The sequence below is a fragment of the Tamandua tetradactyla genome, chromosome 8, assembly GCF_023851605.1.
Source record: "Tamandua tetradactyla isolate mTamTet1 chromosome 8, mTamTet1.pri, whole genome shotgun sequence".
In the NCBI taxonomy this organism is placed as follows: domain Eukaryota; kingdom Metazoa; phylum Chordata; class Mammalia; order Pilosa; family Myrmecophagidae; genus Tamandua; species Tamandua tetradactyla.
The window spans coordinates 48,919,322-48,936,120 of NC_135334.1; the positions used below are offsets into that span (position 1 = coordinate 48,919,322).

The 16,799-nt window shown below is 41.2% G+C and overlaps 1 protein-coding gene across 1 annotated transcript in view; it reads right to left on the bottom strand.

Annotated features, from left to right (window-relative positions):
- HEPHL1 (hephaestin like 1) overlaps window positions 1–12,772 on the bottom strand; it is a 94,161-nt gene extending 81,389 nt beyond the window's left edge. The window contains exon 1 of the mRNA XM_077113239.1: window positions 12,552–12,772. Coding sequence (XP_076969354.1) covers window positions 12,552–12,721 — 170 coding nt within the window. The 5' untranslated portion in view covers window positions 12,722–12,772. The remainder of the gene's footprint in view (window positions 1–12,551) is intronic.
- Window positions 12,773–16,799: the final 4,027 nt, after the last annotated feature.

Sequence of the window (16,799 nt, forward strand, 5' to 3'; positions counted from 1 at the left end):
AAAGAAATCCTAATAGCTTACCTTAAAAGTTCATAAAATACTTTCATATATGATAACTCATCTGGTCTTCACCAAACCCTACAAACTTATTATCCTCAATTTACTACTGTGGAAACTGAGGCACAGAGAGCTAAGTGACAAGTCAAAAGACACAAATAGTACTCACATCTGAACTAAAAAAAACAAAGGATGCTAAAATCATGCCATCTACTTGTCCCTTTGCAGTCTATATGCTCCTCTTCACTTTTTATGTACTTTTATTATGCACTTACTGCATTCCTAGCACTTTGCTGAAATACAAAAGAGTTTGTGATCAAATAAGGAAAAAATTATGTAACTGCACAGAGAAGCATACAAGTAAGTGCCAATGAGTAGGTGATACAACAGCATAGGTTCAACTTTCCTAGGAATATTATAGGTCAGAGAAGGGAAAGATTGCTGTGGATTAAAGAGGCCAGAAAACATCTCATGAAATTTGCAGGAATTAAGCAGAAGTGGGTTATAAAAGGGGAAAGTGAAGACACTAAGCAGGGACACAGCATGAGTAGCAGTGAGGGGGAAGGCATGCATGTGGTATGAGGGAAACAGGGTATAGGCTGGGACACAGATCTAGGAAGGTAAGAAGTGAGAAATAACCAATGCACGTGGAAACTGGGCCTAGGCTGACAATAAACTTCAATTCCAGGTCAAAGAATTCGGAATTTATCTCATAAGCCTTAGCCAAGTTTTTTAGACATTGAATGCCCTGATGATCAGTGTTTAAGGACCATTCTTATGGCAGAAGAATCAGGCAAAGGGGAGAGCACAGATTAGGAGGCCAGAAGCTGGTGGTGCCATAGAAAGAAAGGGATGGATATGAACATTCTGGAACTTGATGTGACTCCTGGAACCCTAAGGTAAAAAGGAGACGCATTCCCAGGGGGCTGGGAGCTCAAAACAATAGCAGTACTTACTGGTGACACCACTTCAGTCTATGTGCTCAGTGAAAGGGCTCCAATCCTCGCTCCAACTTCAGAAGTACTGGATTCTGATTGAGTGAAAGCTCCACTACTCCTGGTACAACCATCCCAACTAGCCATGTCCCCCTGGGAACAAGAGGCCAAGCCCCACTCTGGCACATAACTCCTGCATGCATATATTCATTTCTTTTTAGTCATTGAACAAACATTAATTACATCAAGCTGTTCACAGTGCTGGGAATACAGAGAAAAAAGATCAAGTCCCTGCCTTGAAGAAGTTTCCAATCTAGAAGGGAGTTATGAGAACACATTAGATGTCCTGGGGCATCTAATCTAGAGTGGAAGGCAGATCAGGTTTCCCAGAGGACAAAAATGCCTAACTGAGATCTCAAAATATGAAGGAAGAAGGGTTACCTAAGGAAAGATGATGGAAAAGGCTTATATAGTGGACATTTTGGAATGCTGGCAACTCTAATAGCACACTTTCTCCATTCTCATTCTATGTGCTCAGATCCAGCAATGGAGCATATGACTTTAGTCTAACCTATCAGTGTACCAAACCCCCCTAACACAAGGTGGCAGGGGAAGGCAGTGATCCAGGCCAGACCAATTGGTATAATTTCTTCCTTTACCAACCCACTCTGGACCATGGTCAGTTCAAGGACAGCCACAGAGTGGCTGGTTGGCTCAATCAGAGTTTTGGAATCCAGGGACCTATGAAGGATCTCTTTCTTGTACATTTGGAGTTGGGAATGGGAGTCTGGAGCTTCTGGCAATCAAATGAATACCCCAAGGGAGAGTCTGTCTGAGAGTTGAGGTAACACAGGAAATGGAGTCATGAGATGGCGCTTGTAGACCCAGCTTCACCTGAAGATTTACCCTTGGGCTTCTGAATTATGTAACTCAAATGAATTCTTCTTTTGGTTAAGCCCAGCTCTGGCTGAGTTTTCATGACTCGCAACTGAAAATGCCCTGACTCATGCAATATCTAAAGAAACAGAGGCTACAGGATGCATACCTGGACCATGGGAAACTACAAATGGTCTACAGTGAATATAACCTAAGATGTTAGTGAGAAGAGATAAGACTTTGGCTGAAGAATATGAGGCCAGCTCATGAAAGATCTTATGGGCCATGCCAAGGAGCTTGGATTTTATCCTGAAAGCTATAGAGAGCATACCATCCCTTCCCCTTTCCAGCTTCCTTCTGGCTGGAAATAAAACACAGTGTTGAGACACTTTGGAAAACACAGATGAAGCAAAACTCTGTGGGAGGCAGAGGAAGAAGAAAAGAACCCGTGTCTCTGCACTAGACTGTTACTTAAGAGAAAAGACAAGCCATCTTGTTTAAGCTACTATCATGTTGGCCTTTGTTATAGTAGCCAAATCTATGTCTTAATACACCTACATCTCCAAATTCTCACTTTGTCATGTGATCTGCTAGATATGAGATGACCATCTATGCACTCAGCCTCTCCTCCAAATTAGACATGAACAAATATTTTTGCAAATATCAGTTGAAACAGTGTTCCATATTATCTCTTTGTCCAAAGCACCAGACTATTAACCTGCCTAGGGATCACATGTGTTAACCCCGCTCCGCCATGTCCTTGAAATAAAGTCAGCAGGGGTGGTTCCCAGGACAAAGGAGGAAGCCTTAGGGTCAGGCCCCTCATAGAGTAACCAGGGGTGGCCCTGATCAGAGAAAGGCCGGAACCCAGGAATCCCAGGGCCAGTTTTCATGAGGGCAGCAAAACTCTTCCCCTACAGCTACTGGGTTGAGCTACCAATCTCAGTAATGGGATCAACAAGAGAGGAATCCCAACAAAAGGGTCATGGAGGATTATAACAATGATGTTGACAGTAAAAGCCTGGATGGGCCTAATTGTTCTCTAACTGATGACTGGACAAATAAATTATGACACATTTCATCCCACATCATAAAAAAAAGGTGCTGATGTGATGTGGTCACTAAAATGTAAAATGGGAAAAACAAATTGCAGAACAGCATCTAAAGTATGACCCTATTTGTGTTTTTTTAATTGATATACATTGAAAGAAAACCATTAAAGTATAACCTCTAGGTAACAGGACTAAGGTCATGGGTAGGAGTGAGAAGGGACAATAAGTTCACTGTCACTCATCCTATTCTCTACTACGGGAGTGTTCTATATTCACTTTGATAATAGAAACAGGCTCACCCCCTTCTTCTTTCTTTTTTTTTTTAAAGAAAAGTGGTTCAGGTTATTTGGCCACCAAGGGGCTGATGTTCACCACCTGTGAAAAGCAGCTATCACCAAGCATTTGTTGGGCTGTGTTCCTCTGCAAGGCAATTGCCTCCTAATCAGGGAGCACAGCTCCTGTTCGCTAAGCTGGAGGGAAAAGAACCCCTGCTCATCTTCTGATTAGACAAGTCTAGTCTATCAGACATTGGGCATGAGGTCTGGAGCCCATCCGTGCACATTTTGAGCTCTCTGCCTCAAACCTACATATGTTTGCTTAGGAGCAAGAGTTCAGCCTCTCCTGTTCCAAGAGGCAGAGACCCAAGTTTCCATTTATGATAAGAAACCTTAGTCGCCTAATATGCAGTTTCCCATTATTCCTTACTAACAAAATACCAGTTTGAGGTGGGAGATGCCCAGCTAAAAAAGCATTTCCCAGCTTTACCTGCAGCTTGGAATGGTTATGTGACATAGTTCTGGCTAATGACACATAAGCAGAAGTCATTGGATGGTATTTCTCTGAATTTAGATGGCAGAGACCCTTTTTGTCCTTATACTCATCTCCTTAGTTATGCCTGAAATGGAGCTCCAGCAGCCATCTTGACAGAATAAGGAAAGAGTGGGGAGGGAGGTCACACCCTAAGGTGTGGTCGAGTGAAAAGTCAAAATGAACTTGGGACCCTGATGATTGCCATCCTCTGAATCTCTTTTATATAAAACTAAAAATAAATCCCCAATATATTTATGCCACTATTTTTTAGGCTTCTGCTACAAGAAGCTAAATATAATTCCTAATTGAACAGGCTGTTCAGAAGGAAAAGGAGCAAGAAGAAGTGAGAGAATTAAGTCATCCACAATCAGAGTAATTAGTCCCTGAATTGGCAGAGTTGTCTGGTTGTAGAGTTGACACTGGGTCAACCAGAAAGGTAGTGACAAAGGAAAGATTAGATTCAAAATCTCTCTGGGCTCAGCCCCAATGGATAAAAATCAACAATGAGATTACTCTTAGGGCCTTGTCACTCCAACAGGCTCACAGGGAAAGATGAATGTCTGCCTCTCCACATACCAACCCTGTTCTCTTAACTCACAAATACATATACATGTGCAAACACATGCTAAGCACACATTTCACACCCTTAACCATAAACTGCTGCTTGTAACCTCTGCTAAAGGCCCTTACACCTCCTTTTCCCAAGCACCTTCCCCTACCACCTCCAGGAGACCAGATCTTGCCATGAGTTGCCTGCCAAAGCCACCAAACAAGAGGTGAAACAGAACATCAGAGGGAAGGGAGGCATTTATTAACTTCCTACAGCACTTGTTGCATATGCTGCATATTTTAGCACTGAGTTATATGTTGGGTTGTTTTACATGCTCCTGGACCTGTGTCAGACTTACCACATAAGCAGCCAATAGTAACCCTGACAAAGGATAAAATTTTCAAAAGTAGTTGTTCCCAAATGTCCATATCCATGTACCAGCTATATCAGAATTATCTGGGACATTTGCCAAGTCTAAGATTCCCAGGCCTCATCTCATGGTGACTGAATTAGACTTTCTGGAGGTACAGCTGTGATATCTATATTTGTCTTTAGCTCACTAAATGGTTTGTGCAATAAAGACTTCTGGTGTTTCCCCATTCTGATTTTTCTTTCCTCTCAGCAGGAGGAGGATCATGCTTCCATGTTTTCAGTTAGGTGGGGCCATAGGATTCTGGAAAATGAGGCATGAGTGGAAATGACTTATGTTACTTCTGGACTAGGGCATTAAAATTGTCACTGCAAGACCCTCTCACATTCTCTTCTTCTGCTACAAGGGAAACCTCATGTTAAGAGGGTGAAACCTCAAGGTCACAGCAGCCAGGATTGTTAGGTCACCTAGGGAAGACAGTTGCTCTGGAGTACTTGGCCAATTCTAATACAATGTTGATGTGCATCCGGGTTTGGAAATCACATTTCTATAGTACTTAGCATAAAACAAAAACCATAGTAACTACTTTATAAAACTTGCTGAAAGTGGAAAGAAGAGTGGTGGAACTAAGCGAAAGCAACCTTTTTAGTGTCTATGCAGCAAACTATCCCGAAGAACACATTATGAATCTGTAACAATAGCACAGACATTCCAGCTTCTACAAGTCCTAGAAGATGCAAATCTTGCCCAAGAAATAAAGCAAGGGATAATTTCAAGAGAGTCACCCAAAGGAAGCAGCTTCTGGTTGACAGTACATTCATTAGAATGCCTGTGCTGATGAGCTGTATATTGTATAGTGTGTGGCTGTAGCGCAGACCCACTGGAGAGACTGAGCAATTACTACCCCTCACTGACATCCCCAACCTACACTCTAACATTTTGACTCAAACTGAGGAAGTGTCTGTTTTCTGCTGTGAAGGAATCCAGGGCAGTTGGGAAGTTTCACATTGGTTTTAAAGATAAAATGGAAAATTAAAAAGACCACATTGTCAAGGCCTGGGGGCATTCCTGTGAAGGGAGACACCTTCCAAAATCAGGCAAGATCAAGCATTGTCACACAAACCTTCAGGTAAGATTTATCTAAACAATGCAGAGGTGGCATTTCAAGCTAAAGACTGAGGAGTTTTGTGTTGGTGTATCTATCACTAGCTCTACTGCTCCCCCAACTGGATCTCTTGGCGAGATTCTTCCTCCCCCTCACTCATCACTGGACAATCGTTGAGCTACTATGTATGAGAAATTAAACTAAAAATAGATGCCAGATGTATTAATCTCTGTCCTTGCACTCAAAAGAATAAATATAGCAGTGCCTAGTTTTACATTAGGCGCCAATTAAACAATACAGGCCCTGAGTGTTTAAAGGCTTGTCACCTTTACCAGAGAAAACAGAAACCCAGGGAGGGGAAGGGAATCAGGGTGACAATGAGCTATAAAGTCACAGGAGCAGAGGATGTGGTCAGAGCAAACATCTGAAGTCATTATAGTTAAGACAACCAATATTGGCTGAGCTTGAGAAGAATTAGATTGGGGCAAGTGCCATTTTGCAAAAGTAAGAGTGGAGATAGCAATTACACTTGGCAACTAGAGTGTGGCCATACCCTTCCTAATTAAATTAATGATTTTTAAAGCCATCCTGGTGATGCCCTACTGTGTGCATTTTTCAACCTGTTTCCTCCAAGACCACCTCATTCTTGGGTTCTTCCTTCTCCCACTTCATTTCCCCAGAAGCCCCTTGGGGCACACACAAGGCATGTTAAAACCAAATCTATGCAGTGAAGGGGAAAGTGAACAAGCTTTTGAATCCTAACTCTTCCAGTTCCTGTTGTCAGATCTTGGAGAAGTGACTTGACCTCTCTGAACCTCAGTTTCCTCATCCTTAAACCAGAGGTCATGATAGGACTGTTGTGGGGATTAAATGAGATTAGGTGTGGAGCCCCATGCACAGCATCTGGTGACCAATCCTGTGACCAATCATTGGTAATTAGGACTGTTTCCAGCAAACCTCTAATTAGAAAATAGCAAGGCATGATCCATTGAGGTCTCTCTTCACAGAACCCCGGCTCTCCAGAGATCCCCTCCAAATAGGAGAGTTATGATCATGGCTAACGTTTACTGAGCACTAACCAAGTACCAGGAACCATATCTGAGACTCTTATAGATCCCATATTATTTGAGCTTCCCAATGTCCTCAAGGCAGGTACTATTATTATCCCTATTTTACTGACCAGAAAACTGAAACAAAGAGAGATTCAATTGTTTGCCCAAGGTAACATATCCGTAAGTACGGCAAGAATTTTGAGGCCACCAGTTGATACCTGAGCCCAGCACATCATCAGCAAGCCAGGCTTCCTCAGCATCCCTGTTAGACCACTGCGGAACTACATTTGGCTGGAATAACCCTCCCTTTGCCCCTTAGTCCCATTGACTGGGGAAGGCTTTGGAACAGAAGATCTGTTGCCCCTCTGCATAGCATATGAAGCATTAGAACAGTGTCTGGAACATAGTAAGGGCTCAATAACAGTTAGCTATTATTAAACTGTCAGTGAACTCTTGCAGATCCCATTAACCAGGCCCTGAAGTACACTATATAAAGGTGGAGAAAAGAAAGAAGGTAAATAAGTGAATGCTCACAAATGATGAGAAAGAAGGTATAAATGAGGTAAAGGAGAATGGCAGAGATTGCTAGCCGCCTTACAATACTCATGTCCCCCTTCGTCCTCAGTAACAGAATTCTGCTTTTGTTCAGGCAGAAATCACATAGTTAAAAGTCTGTATTTCCAAAACTCCTTTGTGCTTAAGAGTATCCAATGAAAGGTGAGTGGAATTGATTGGAGGGGTTTCCATGAGTGCCCTTGAAAGGGGCCAATGCAGCAGGAATTGTGACCCTCTTGTTTCCCTTTCTTTTATTCCTTCCTGGAACATTAACACAATGGATGGAGTCCCAGCAGCTATCTTATGACCACAGATTTCCTTGAGGAAGGAAGTCATATGCTAAAGATGGTGAATCAGAAAGATGGAAGGATATATGTAGAGTAAGTCATTGTACACAGCCGCATATGTGACGAGACAGAAATTAAAGTCAACAGACTTCCTCACTGAGGAAAGAATGTATACACAGTATTATAAACCACTTATCTTATAAAGCACTAAAACTCCTCTTTCCTGACATATATGTTGATAACAAATCTCCAGACCCCTGTATCATGAGGCCCTATTGAATCTTTGTTCTCACATCCTATGGAATGTCCTCGTCCTAACCCCTTATAAGATGCCCCTTACACCCTGCTTTTGCAGTAAACTACTTTCATTTTCTGGACTGCCACCACTGGACACTCTCTTCTGTTCCTAAGTTTTAGAAAACTCAGATCTGACTCTGAAGCAAAAAAAAAAGAGATGGAAGGAACCTGAGACCTATTATACAATCTGTCCCACTAGCCTAAATTGCCCAACTGTGGATTTCTTTTACAAAAGAATACAAAACCTTAATTTGATTAAGCCACTGTATTTCATTGTCTCTACTGGTGGCCAAAAGTAATCACTAACTAAAATAGGGAATGATATCAGTTTCAACAGACACCTAACTTTTGATGCTGCTAACTGAAATTTGAAAACCATCATCAAGACCAAGCCCTAATAATGAGATCCTTACATTTATTTTAAAGTTTACAGAAGCCCTATCTCTTCCCCTACAAACTTCCCCTCAGTTGGCCCTTCTTTCAGATAGACACATGTGTCTCTTTCCTATCCTAGAGTCTGGCCCTAAATAGTGAGGGCACAATGATGTGGTTAAGTAACTCTCTCTAACAGATCTTACAAAATTGGGCTTTGAAGTGGTCAGGCTCACCCATGTCCAAAGGTGGTTTTGCCCATGAGTTAGCACTATGAAAAGTCCTGAGTTTCATTGAGAAGAAAAGGACTGCATGTGTGTGGTGGCCTAATGAAATCTATGAGAAGAACTGTGGTTTAAATAAGGTGACCCACTCTTGTTCCATTAAAGACCAGGCTTATATCATTGAAGCACAGTCAAACCTTAATTAGGCACTTTATGAGTCTGAACAGAACCAGCATGAAATGAATCTAAATGCTGACATCATCCCCGGGCAAATCAAAGCAGCTCTGAGGCCCCAGTAAGCCCAGTGAGGAGCAGAGAGAAAAGTATATTCATCTGGAAAAATATTTTTAATAAAACCTCACTCCTAAATCTATACTTTATAGGAAAGGTTGTGTTTAGAGTTTCAATTATATTTTCAAACCTTATTATCTAGCAAAAGTGCCAATTTGGAAAGTTAAATCATACCATCTGACTGCAGTAGTATTTGAGTGAAATGATTTCAATTTATTTCCTGTCTCTTCCTTGTGAATCAAATTTATTAGGCTTTTGTGACTTCCTAATTTTGGTTTCCAAGTGTTTTACGTCACTCAAACTTTAACATCAACCCTCTTGTTCCCCTATTTTTTGCCTATTCCCCTCATTCAAAGAGAAAACATCCAGAGCAACTAAATCGATAAAGTGACTAGTTTTTACTTTAATGATGCAAATACCTGACCCTGTGCTAAACCCTTCAGGGAGTACTGTCATCTTGTCAATGACAATAAATAAGGGGGATTATTAAATATATGCCAGGGTTCCTTCTCTACAACCATGGAGCTTACCCTCCAGCTGCAGAGGGAGGGAATTTACAACCAATAGAGAGGAAAGCAAGGAGAAAAAAATGACATGCTCAAGTGCATGATAGAGATATCAAGCTTGATGAGGGTTGAGGAAGGAGAAAAAATCAGAATGAATTAGGGTTTGGGGGGAAAGTTTCATGCATGAGGTAAATAATTAGAGTTACCTCTTAAAGAACAGGAGAAAAAAAAAAGGATAGGTAAAGGAAAATACAGAATACTTCAAATGTCACATATCCCAAAAATCAGCCCCACATCTTCTCCAACTCCAATTCTGAGGACTGAATATTTGCAAATCAACTCTTTCCTTTCTTTCACCATTGCAGAAATCTTTCTATAACTGGCAAGTCAGGTAAGATGTTTTTCATTCAGTTCAAAAATTATTTCTGATGCCTTGGCATTCTAATTCTCAAGCAATTCTAGGGATTCTATTTCAAGTTCCTTGTTACACAAATTAAAGAAGTTGATAGAGAGGTTGTGTGAACTGTTCAAATTCAGCAGCAAGCTGGGGGCAGAGCAAGGACTAGAATTCTATGGTGTACTAGGCACCTCACTCTCTTGGACCTCTAAATAGTAGGTATTTCTTTGAATTTGAATATCCCAAACAGCGGACTATTGAAATGCAGTCTACTTATCCTGCAGCAGCCATGACTCTATTATCCAAGCTAACCCCTTTCTGTTCATGGAAAATAGCACAATGCAGAGTGTACACACTGTATTCTATAGATGTCTCACAATTATGACATCTTCTTTACACTTTTGACTTACATACTGTGTTCTTCAAGCAATTGTCAACCACGACTGTGCCTTCTTAGGAGACTTCTCTTCAGCCACCTGCTACAACCACTGGTATCTTCCTGATATGAGCGCTGATAAAAGCCAGTATTCACTGCATACTCACCCAGGCACCCCTTTAAGAGTCAGGAGTCAACTGTCCAACTCTGACCCTTTACACACCAGAAGTTTGTGGGCCTTGGCTTTCCATATGTGACATCTTAGCCTGCCAGTTGCTCCTAAGAGGAAGGAGTCTGATCATATGTCAAACCACCTCACTCTAACTCTGATGCAAAACTGTGTTTTAGTCATGTCTGTTTTCTTTTTCCTATTCACGATAACTGTTTCCTCTTTTTTTGCACAGGCAGGCATCGGGAATCAAACCCGGGTCTCTGGCATGGCAGGCGAGAACTCTGCCTGCTAAACCACTGTGGCCCGCCTTCACCATAACTATTTTCATACCTATTATTGTACTTTCTTCCAAGCACCATCTTCTGGCTGAAGTGACCCATAGCAAATCCCTAACTTCTTCCTCTACCCAATTTTGTGGATACAGCATTCTAGTATTTGAGTATTTAAGGATCTGAATGAACCCAGGTAACTGATTTGGTCACTGACTGCCAGGGACCACTTTCGACATCTCTCTGAGAGAAATGACAAGTAAGACTAAACCTGCTTTTGGTAAAAATTGGGACTTTCTAGAAATTTCTTATTATTTGTACCTCTGGCTTCCTTCAAAGCTGGGTTTAATTCATTAGAAAAGGATATCCTTTGCCAAGAGACACATGAAGAGATCTATGAGCTCTGGAACCAAAGACATGTATGTCGGTTTGGTGCTGGCTCTACTATTTCCTGAGTAAACTCTGGCAAGTACTTAACCTTGAAGTCTTATCTCCTTACTCATAAAATAGGGTTAAAACATCTGCACACAATAATGGATTAAAAGTTACTATACAGAATAAAGGCTCTCAAATAACTATGCTAACATGGGTATTTTAGGAGAAAGAGAATTTTTGTGCTTTTTAACTCAACCATAAGGATAGGCAGTCAATATGTTTGACTTTCAGACTATATTCACTACGCTCAATGTGCACATCTTGATAGTCTTGCATCCAATAGCTGCTCGCACTGACCATTTCCTACTGAGCCCTCTTAGAGAATAGCAGATCTATTGGCAGTCAGGATAGCCCTTCAATCCATATGCATTGGTCATGGTAAAGAATACCATCACCAAGGTCAGCTGACACAGGATTGAAAAGAGTCAAGAACTTTCTTTGGGAGCAGGCTTTAAAGACACTAAAGTTCCTGGTACAAAGCTTAAGGAGAAGTCCTTGGTGGGCTGCCTGGCATGAGCATCATCCCTCTTTAGTAGGCAAAACATGACTATGCCACCTTTATTTTGCTGGAGTTGCTAGAAATCCAGGAAGCCATGTATCCAAACGAACTGCATCTTTGTTCTTTCCCCCTAGGGCAGGGGCATCTGGCTCTTAAAGTCTTGTTGGCAGACCCTGTGCTGTTCCTGAATGTTAACAACTAACTTCATCTTTAGGAAATGAATTTGGGAGTTAAACCAATGAGTTCTGCCTATCAGAGAAAAAGAGGAAGCATACAAACATCCAACAGTGGTTACCAGAGCATCTCAAAAAATGTTAAGAACCATAAAGTTGAAAATAACCAAGATAGCTTCTGGAGCCAGGAGATGACTTTCTTCAGAGACAGTTCCAGGGAGAAAATAAGATATTTAAGTCACTGGACCCTAGAGGTACTGAGCAAGGACTCTCTCTGGCAAAAAATAAAATCAAGGACATAGAACACTTCAGCACCATTTTGCCCAATGATAGGAATTGGATACTGTCCTTTGAGTAAATGAGACTTGGCTGAACAAACCTCTTACCAGTCAAAGAGCCATTTCTAAGTGGGCTCAAAGAAACTCTCAAAATACCAGCCAAATCTATTGTAATTGACCCTCTTTAAACATTTTAAAACAACAACTAAACATATGTACCTATAGCACACTTATCTCGAATTATGAGGTTTGTTTTCAAAAATAAAAACTAAAAAAATCTTGTGTTTTAACCAGTGAAGAATTCTTGCAAATTCTCAGATTTTCACCATGAATGTTACCATTATTATTTTTTTTAAACTGAGTTCAGTGTGGAAGTTATTAGTGGCACCCAGTAGAAAGTGTCCTTTTATGGAATACCCCATTATTCAAAACACCTGGCTGCATATATGGCTCTCCAAAGACAAGGTCTCTAGACTCAATGAACAGATGGAACTAAGAATATCTCTCCCAAGTTATAGACCCACCCATGCTAAAACTCTTCAGCAAAAATACCCCCTCTTGCTGGTCTAGTAGAATCACACCCATCATAAGAACCCAAGAAATTCAATTTTCCCCATACAGAGTCAAAAGAAAGCCAAACCTGGGAGTCTGTGGGGACCCCAAATTCACTCACTTGTCTTCTGCGAAGTTTTTCCCAGTAATAACGTCCTTTCCTTGGGGTACATAGTTCCAGTATTCTTCCACAATCCCAATGTGGTATGTTCTGGTAACTGCATCAACCAGTCCAGACAGACCCAGGAATGTGAAGAGAATGATGCAGCCAGCCTGCTGCTTCCGAGGCATTTGTGGATATAACCCAGGCAGCAGTCTGGAGAGGAAACAACACTGCCTGTCCCTCCCCCTCACTCAGAGTTAGCTATAAATTAGAAGTGGATAAGGCCCAACTCCTCCTCCTTAGGTAGCTTGGGGTTGGGACACAGGTCTGACACTTGTGTAAGCAGAGCAAACTGGATGGGGGAGTTACTGTGACGACAAAACTTTTACCAGTCATCCAAGAAATCTGTAACCAGCTTATTTATTTACTGCCCAAGCTAAACAAGCCTGTTTTTGTAAGTTTTGGTGTTTTGCACATTAGTCATTCATCTTATCCAGGAATGGCAGTGTAATAATTTGTGCTAATGGGTTTCCCCCCTTCTTCCTCTTTTTGCTCCACACCTAATACAGGAACATATTAGAGTTTGAAAACTGGGCTGGACTTAATGAAGCTTCAGGAAATATCCCAGGCACTAAAGAAGCCTTCATCTCTGTCGGGAGGACAGAGGGGGGTGATGTAATCGCCATTTGCCATCTCCAACTTGTTTTATGAGGCTACATGAAACAATCAACTCACATCATAAAGCTCATAACAGCAGTGTAAAAACCCACTCATTCTTCATTTCCTCACGAAACAGCTCCCCAAAATCCTTTCATTAAATCCCACCAGCAAAAATAAGAAAATTTATTGCCCAGTTTAGTAACAATTTGAACCATTGCCCCATTTACTTTATTCCCCCCCCCCCCCAAAAAAAAGAGATTCCCTTCTCAGGATGAATAAATAGTGGTAAAGGAAGAATACCCTTCAGACACATGAAGATGCAGTAGATCTTCTGGGTCAAAAAAAGTGAAGGAAATGCCTATTCTTCCATGTGCTCTAATCTGTGACCTAGAATCTTGGTGTTGGACTTTGTCCAACTCTGGAAGAGATCCAGTCTGATCCCTATGCAGAGTGCTTTTGAGGTAGTAACCATAGAATGCTTTGGAGGTAGTAACCATAGAATGAAAGAAACAGCCTCCTGGGTTTTGAGGATGAATAGATCTGGGTTTGAACCTAGTGTACTGCTTACGAACTTAGTAGCATTGAAGACTCAAACTCTCTGAGCCTTGATCTGTAAAAAAGAGATCAAGGGATTGTTAGGAAGATTAAAACAGATGATATGTGCAAAGCATCTAGCATGATACCCAGTACAGAGCAGGTGCTCAATAAATGTTAATGTCCTTTCTCTCCATCCACATGATTTAAGAGAGACTCCACATTGCCTGCGTGTTAACAGACTTGCATTTTCACCAAAAGTGTTCTACATTCTTTTCATCCTCTTTCCCAAAGTCTTATCCACCATGCCTCCCATAAGCTCCAAGTAAAAGGGTTTTCATTCTTTAAATGGTATGCCAAAGCATGCGTTTTGAATTAACATCCCTCTTAACTAATAAAATATATGCTGAATATTCTGGTTCATAGCCAGGATCTTAACATCTTTGATCTATACATTGATTTTTATTAAGTTGCAAATTTACAGTTCTATGGCTGTGAAAATATCCCAATTAAAGCAGGTCTATAAAAATGACCAAGTTAAGGCACTCAAGAAAGGCCAATGAAGTTCAGGGTTTCTCTCTCAACTGGAAAACACATTGTGAACATGGTGACATCTGCTAGTTTTCTCTCCAGGATTCTTGCTTCATGAAGCTCCCCCAGGGACAGTTTCCTTCTTCATCTCCAAAGTTCTCTGGCTGTGTGGGCTCTAATGACTCTCCTGGCTCTAAAAAGGGACTCTCTCCAAGATGCTTCCTCTTTTAAAGGATTCCAGTAAACTAATCAAGACCCACCTGGAATGGATGGAATCACATCTCCCTCTAATCCAAAGTTAATACTCACAGTTGGGTGGGTCATATCTCTGTGGAGATAATCTAATCAAGTTTCCAACCTATAGTGCTGAATAGGGATTAAAAAAAATGGTTACCCACAAGATTGGATCAGGATTCAAACATGGCTTTTCTAGGGTACATGATCCTTTCAAACCAGCACAGGTACAGAGACCATTTTTGGTTTGACATTACTGATGGTCACCCACTCTCTATAATATGGGCTAGGGCTGTTCAAGAACCATCTGCCATTGGAGGAGCATGCCAAGATGCCCTTCCTGTCTTGCCCATGCATCCCTGGCAACCCAGATAAAACCTTTATCATGACAGTGCTTTGAAAACACCCTATTATACCATTCTGTTCATTCTTCCAGGTTATGTCCAAACCATCCTACTCCCCCACTAATTCCTCCATGTCCTCCCAAATCTTCCTGGCCCAACCTTCTCTCTAAAATCTTCTTGGTTCCTTCTACTTCCCTACCCCACCCTCAGCCCTTCTCCCCGTAGTTCATCACATGCTCCTGTGTGCTTCCTTTGCACTTTGTACACACACTTAGTGCAATATATTATAGTTGTTTGCTTATATTTCAGTCTCCTTTCTAGACTGTAAACTCTTTTTTTTTTTTTTTAACATGGGCAGGCACCGGGAATCGAACCCGGGTCCTCTGTAGACTCTGTAGACTGTAAACTCTTGAGAACACTGTGTGACTTGTCCTCAACACCTCCCTCCCCCTATACTGAGGACCAAACCTTATTTTAAAAATTTGTATTAAAAGAATTAGGAGCTCCCCCAGCCTCTCAGGACTGACAGCTGGCCTGGGTTGAGGTATCACACACATATGCACCCTGCCTCCAGTACTTTCTTTCATGCCTGTCTCAGCTTCAAACTCAGGTCTGAGAGCCAGTCCTTCTTCACTCTATTCTTAAATCTGGTGCTCCAGGTGGCTTCTTATCTGGGTGGGAAAAAGCATCTTGTTCCTCTTTATACTCAGTGGAGAACCAATCACCCAGAAAGCACTGAGGAAGTAACAAAATTAACAACAGTAGCATTTCTAGTATATCAGTCATTATATTAACTGTTTCATGCACATTATCTTTTTTATGCCTTGCAGCCATAGTACTGTGTGAAGTAGGTATTATTCTTGTTTTACAGATCAGAAAACTAAGGTTCAGGGAGGTTAATAACTTGTACACAGCTATAAAATGGCAGGATTCAAACTTAGATCTGTCTCCAAAGCCTACACTCCAGGACACGGTATTCAATAAATGGTAGGGGACCTGGACTAAACTGAAACAGGCAACACTATATCAGGAGACCTTTTCAAGGTAGGAAACATTGTTACCCAACAGAGGTAGTGGATTCTTTTGCCCAATGCACTCAAATGATCAATTCCTGAGACACCCAGGTTTCAAAGAGAGGAAAAGTTTATTACTAGGTAATGCCCAAAAATCTATCTACCTACACTGCAGTAGGTCTGATAATTTTATAGAATTAAAGGATGGGCAGCTTTTAGGATAATGAACACAGTGCCCCATATGATGTAATTAGAGGTGATCTAATTATTGAGCATGTAGAGATTGATTATATGCTTCATCACAAAATATATGTAAGAAAATGGCAGCCTCAATATGATGATGGACCTGAGTTTTAGTATTCTAATGAGGTATAGGTGAATTGTAGGCTAAAGTCTAAGCTACTGCCCATGTCAGACAGGCCCATTTTGGTTAGATCCAGTCTCAGTTACCAAGATAACTTTGGACTTAGGGTGGGTTAGTTCTTGGCTGACTCGTGGTCTTTCATTAATACGTTAGGGGCTGATTTAGTGATTACAAGACTCCAAAGTTGAAAAACTGGATGAATAAGGTACAAATGAAGGTTAGTCACGAGGTTTTTATGCAATCATTATCAGAGATTAAGGCAGCTGGATTACAATTTAGAGATATCAGGTATTTCTCCTCTCTCTATTACAATATACCAGAAAGCAAAAAGGAAAACCTATATAATGAATCAGTAATCAAAATCATCCCATAAATCCTAATTTCTCATTTATAATTCCACCCTCGTCTTTGATAATTATCTCTCAAACTTAAAGGATTTCTGGGCAATGACTCTTTTAATTGCCTCAAGGATGAAAAGGGGTATAGGGCAAAGGGATGATGCTGATGAAACTGGTTGTTGTCCTTGGAGAGTCTGGTAGTTCTGGGTTTCAGAGCTTATCTGGCATTGGAACAGTCCAGAGGTTTT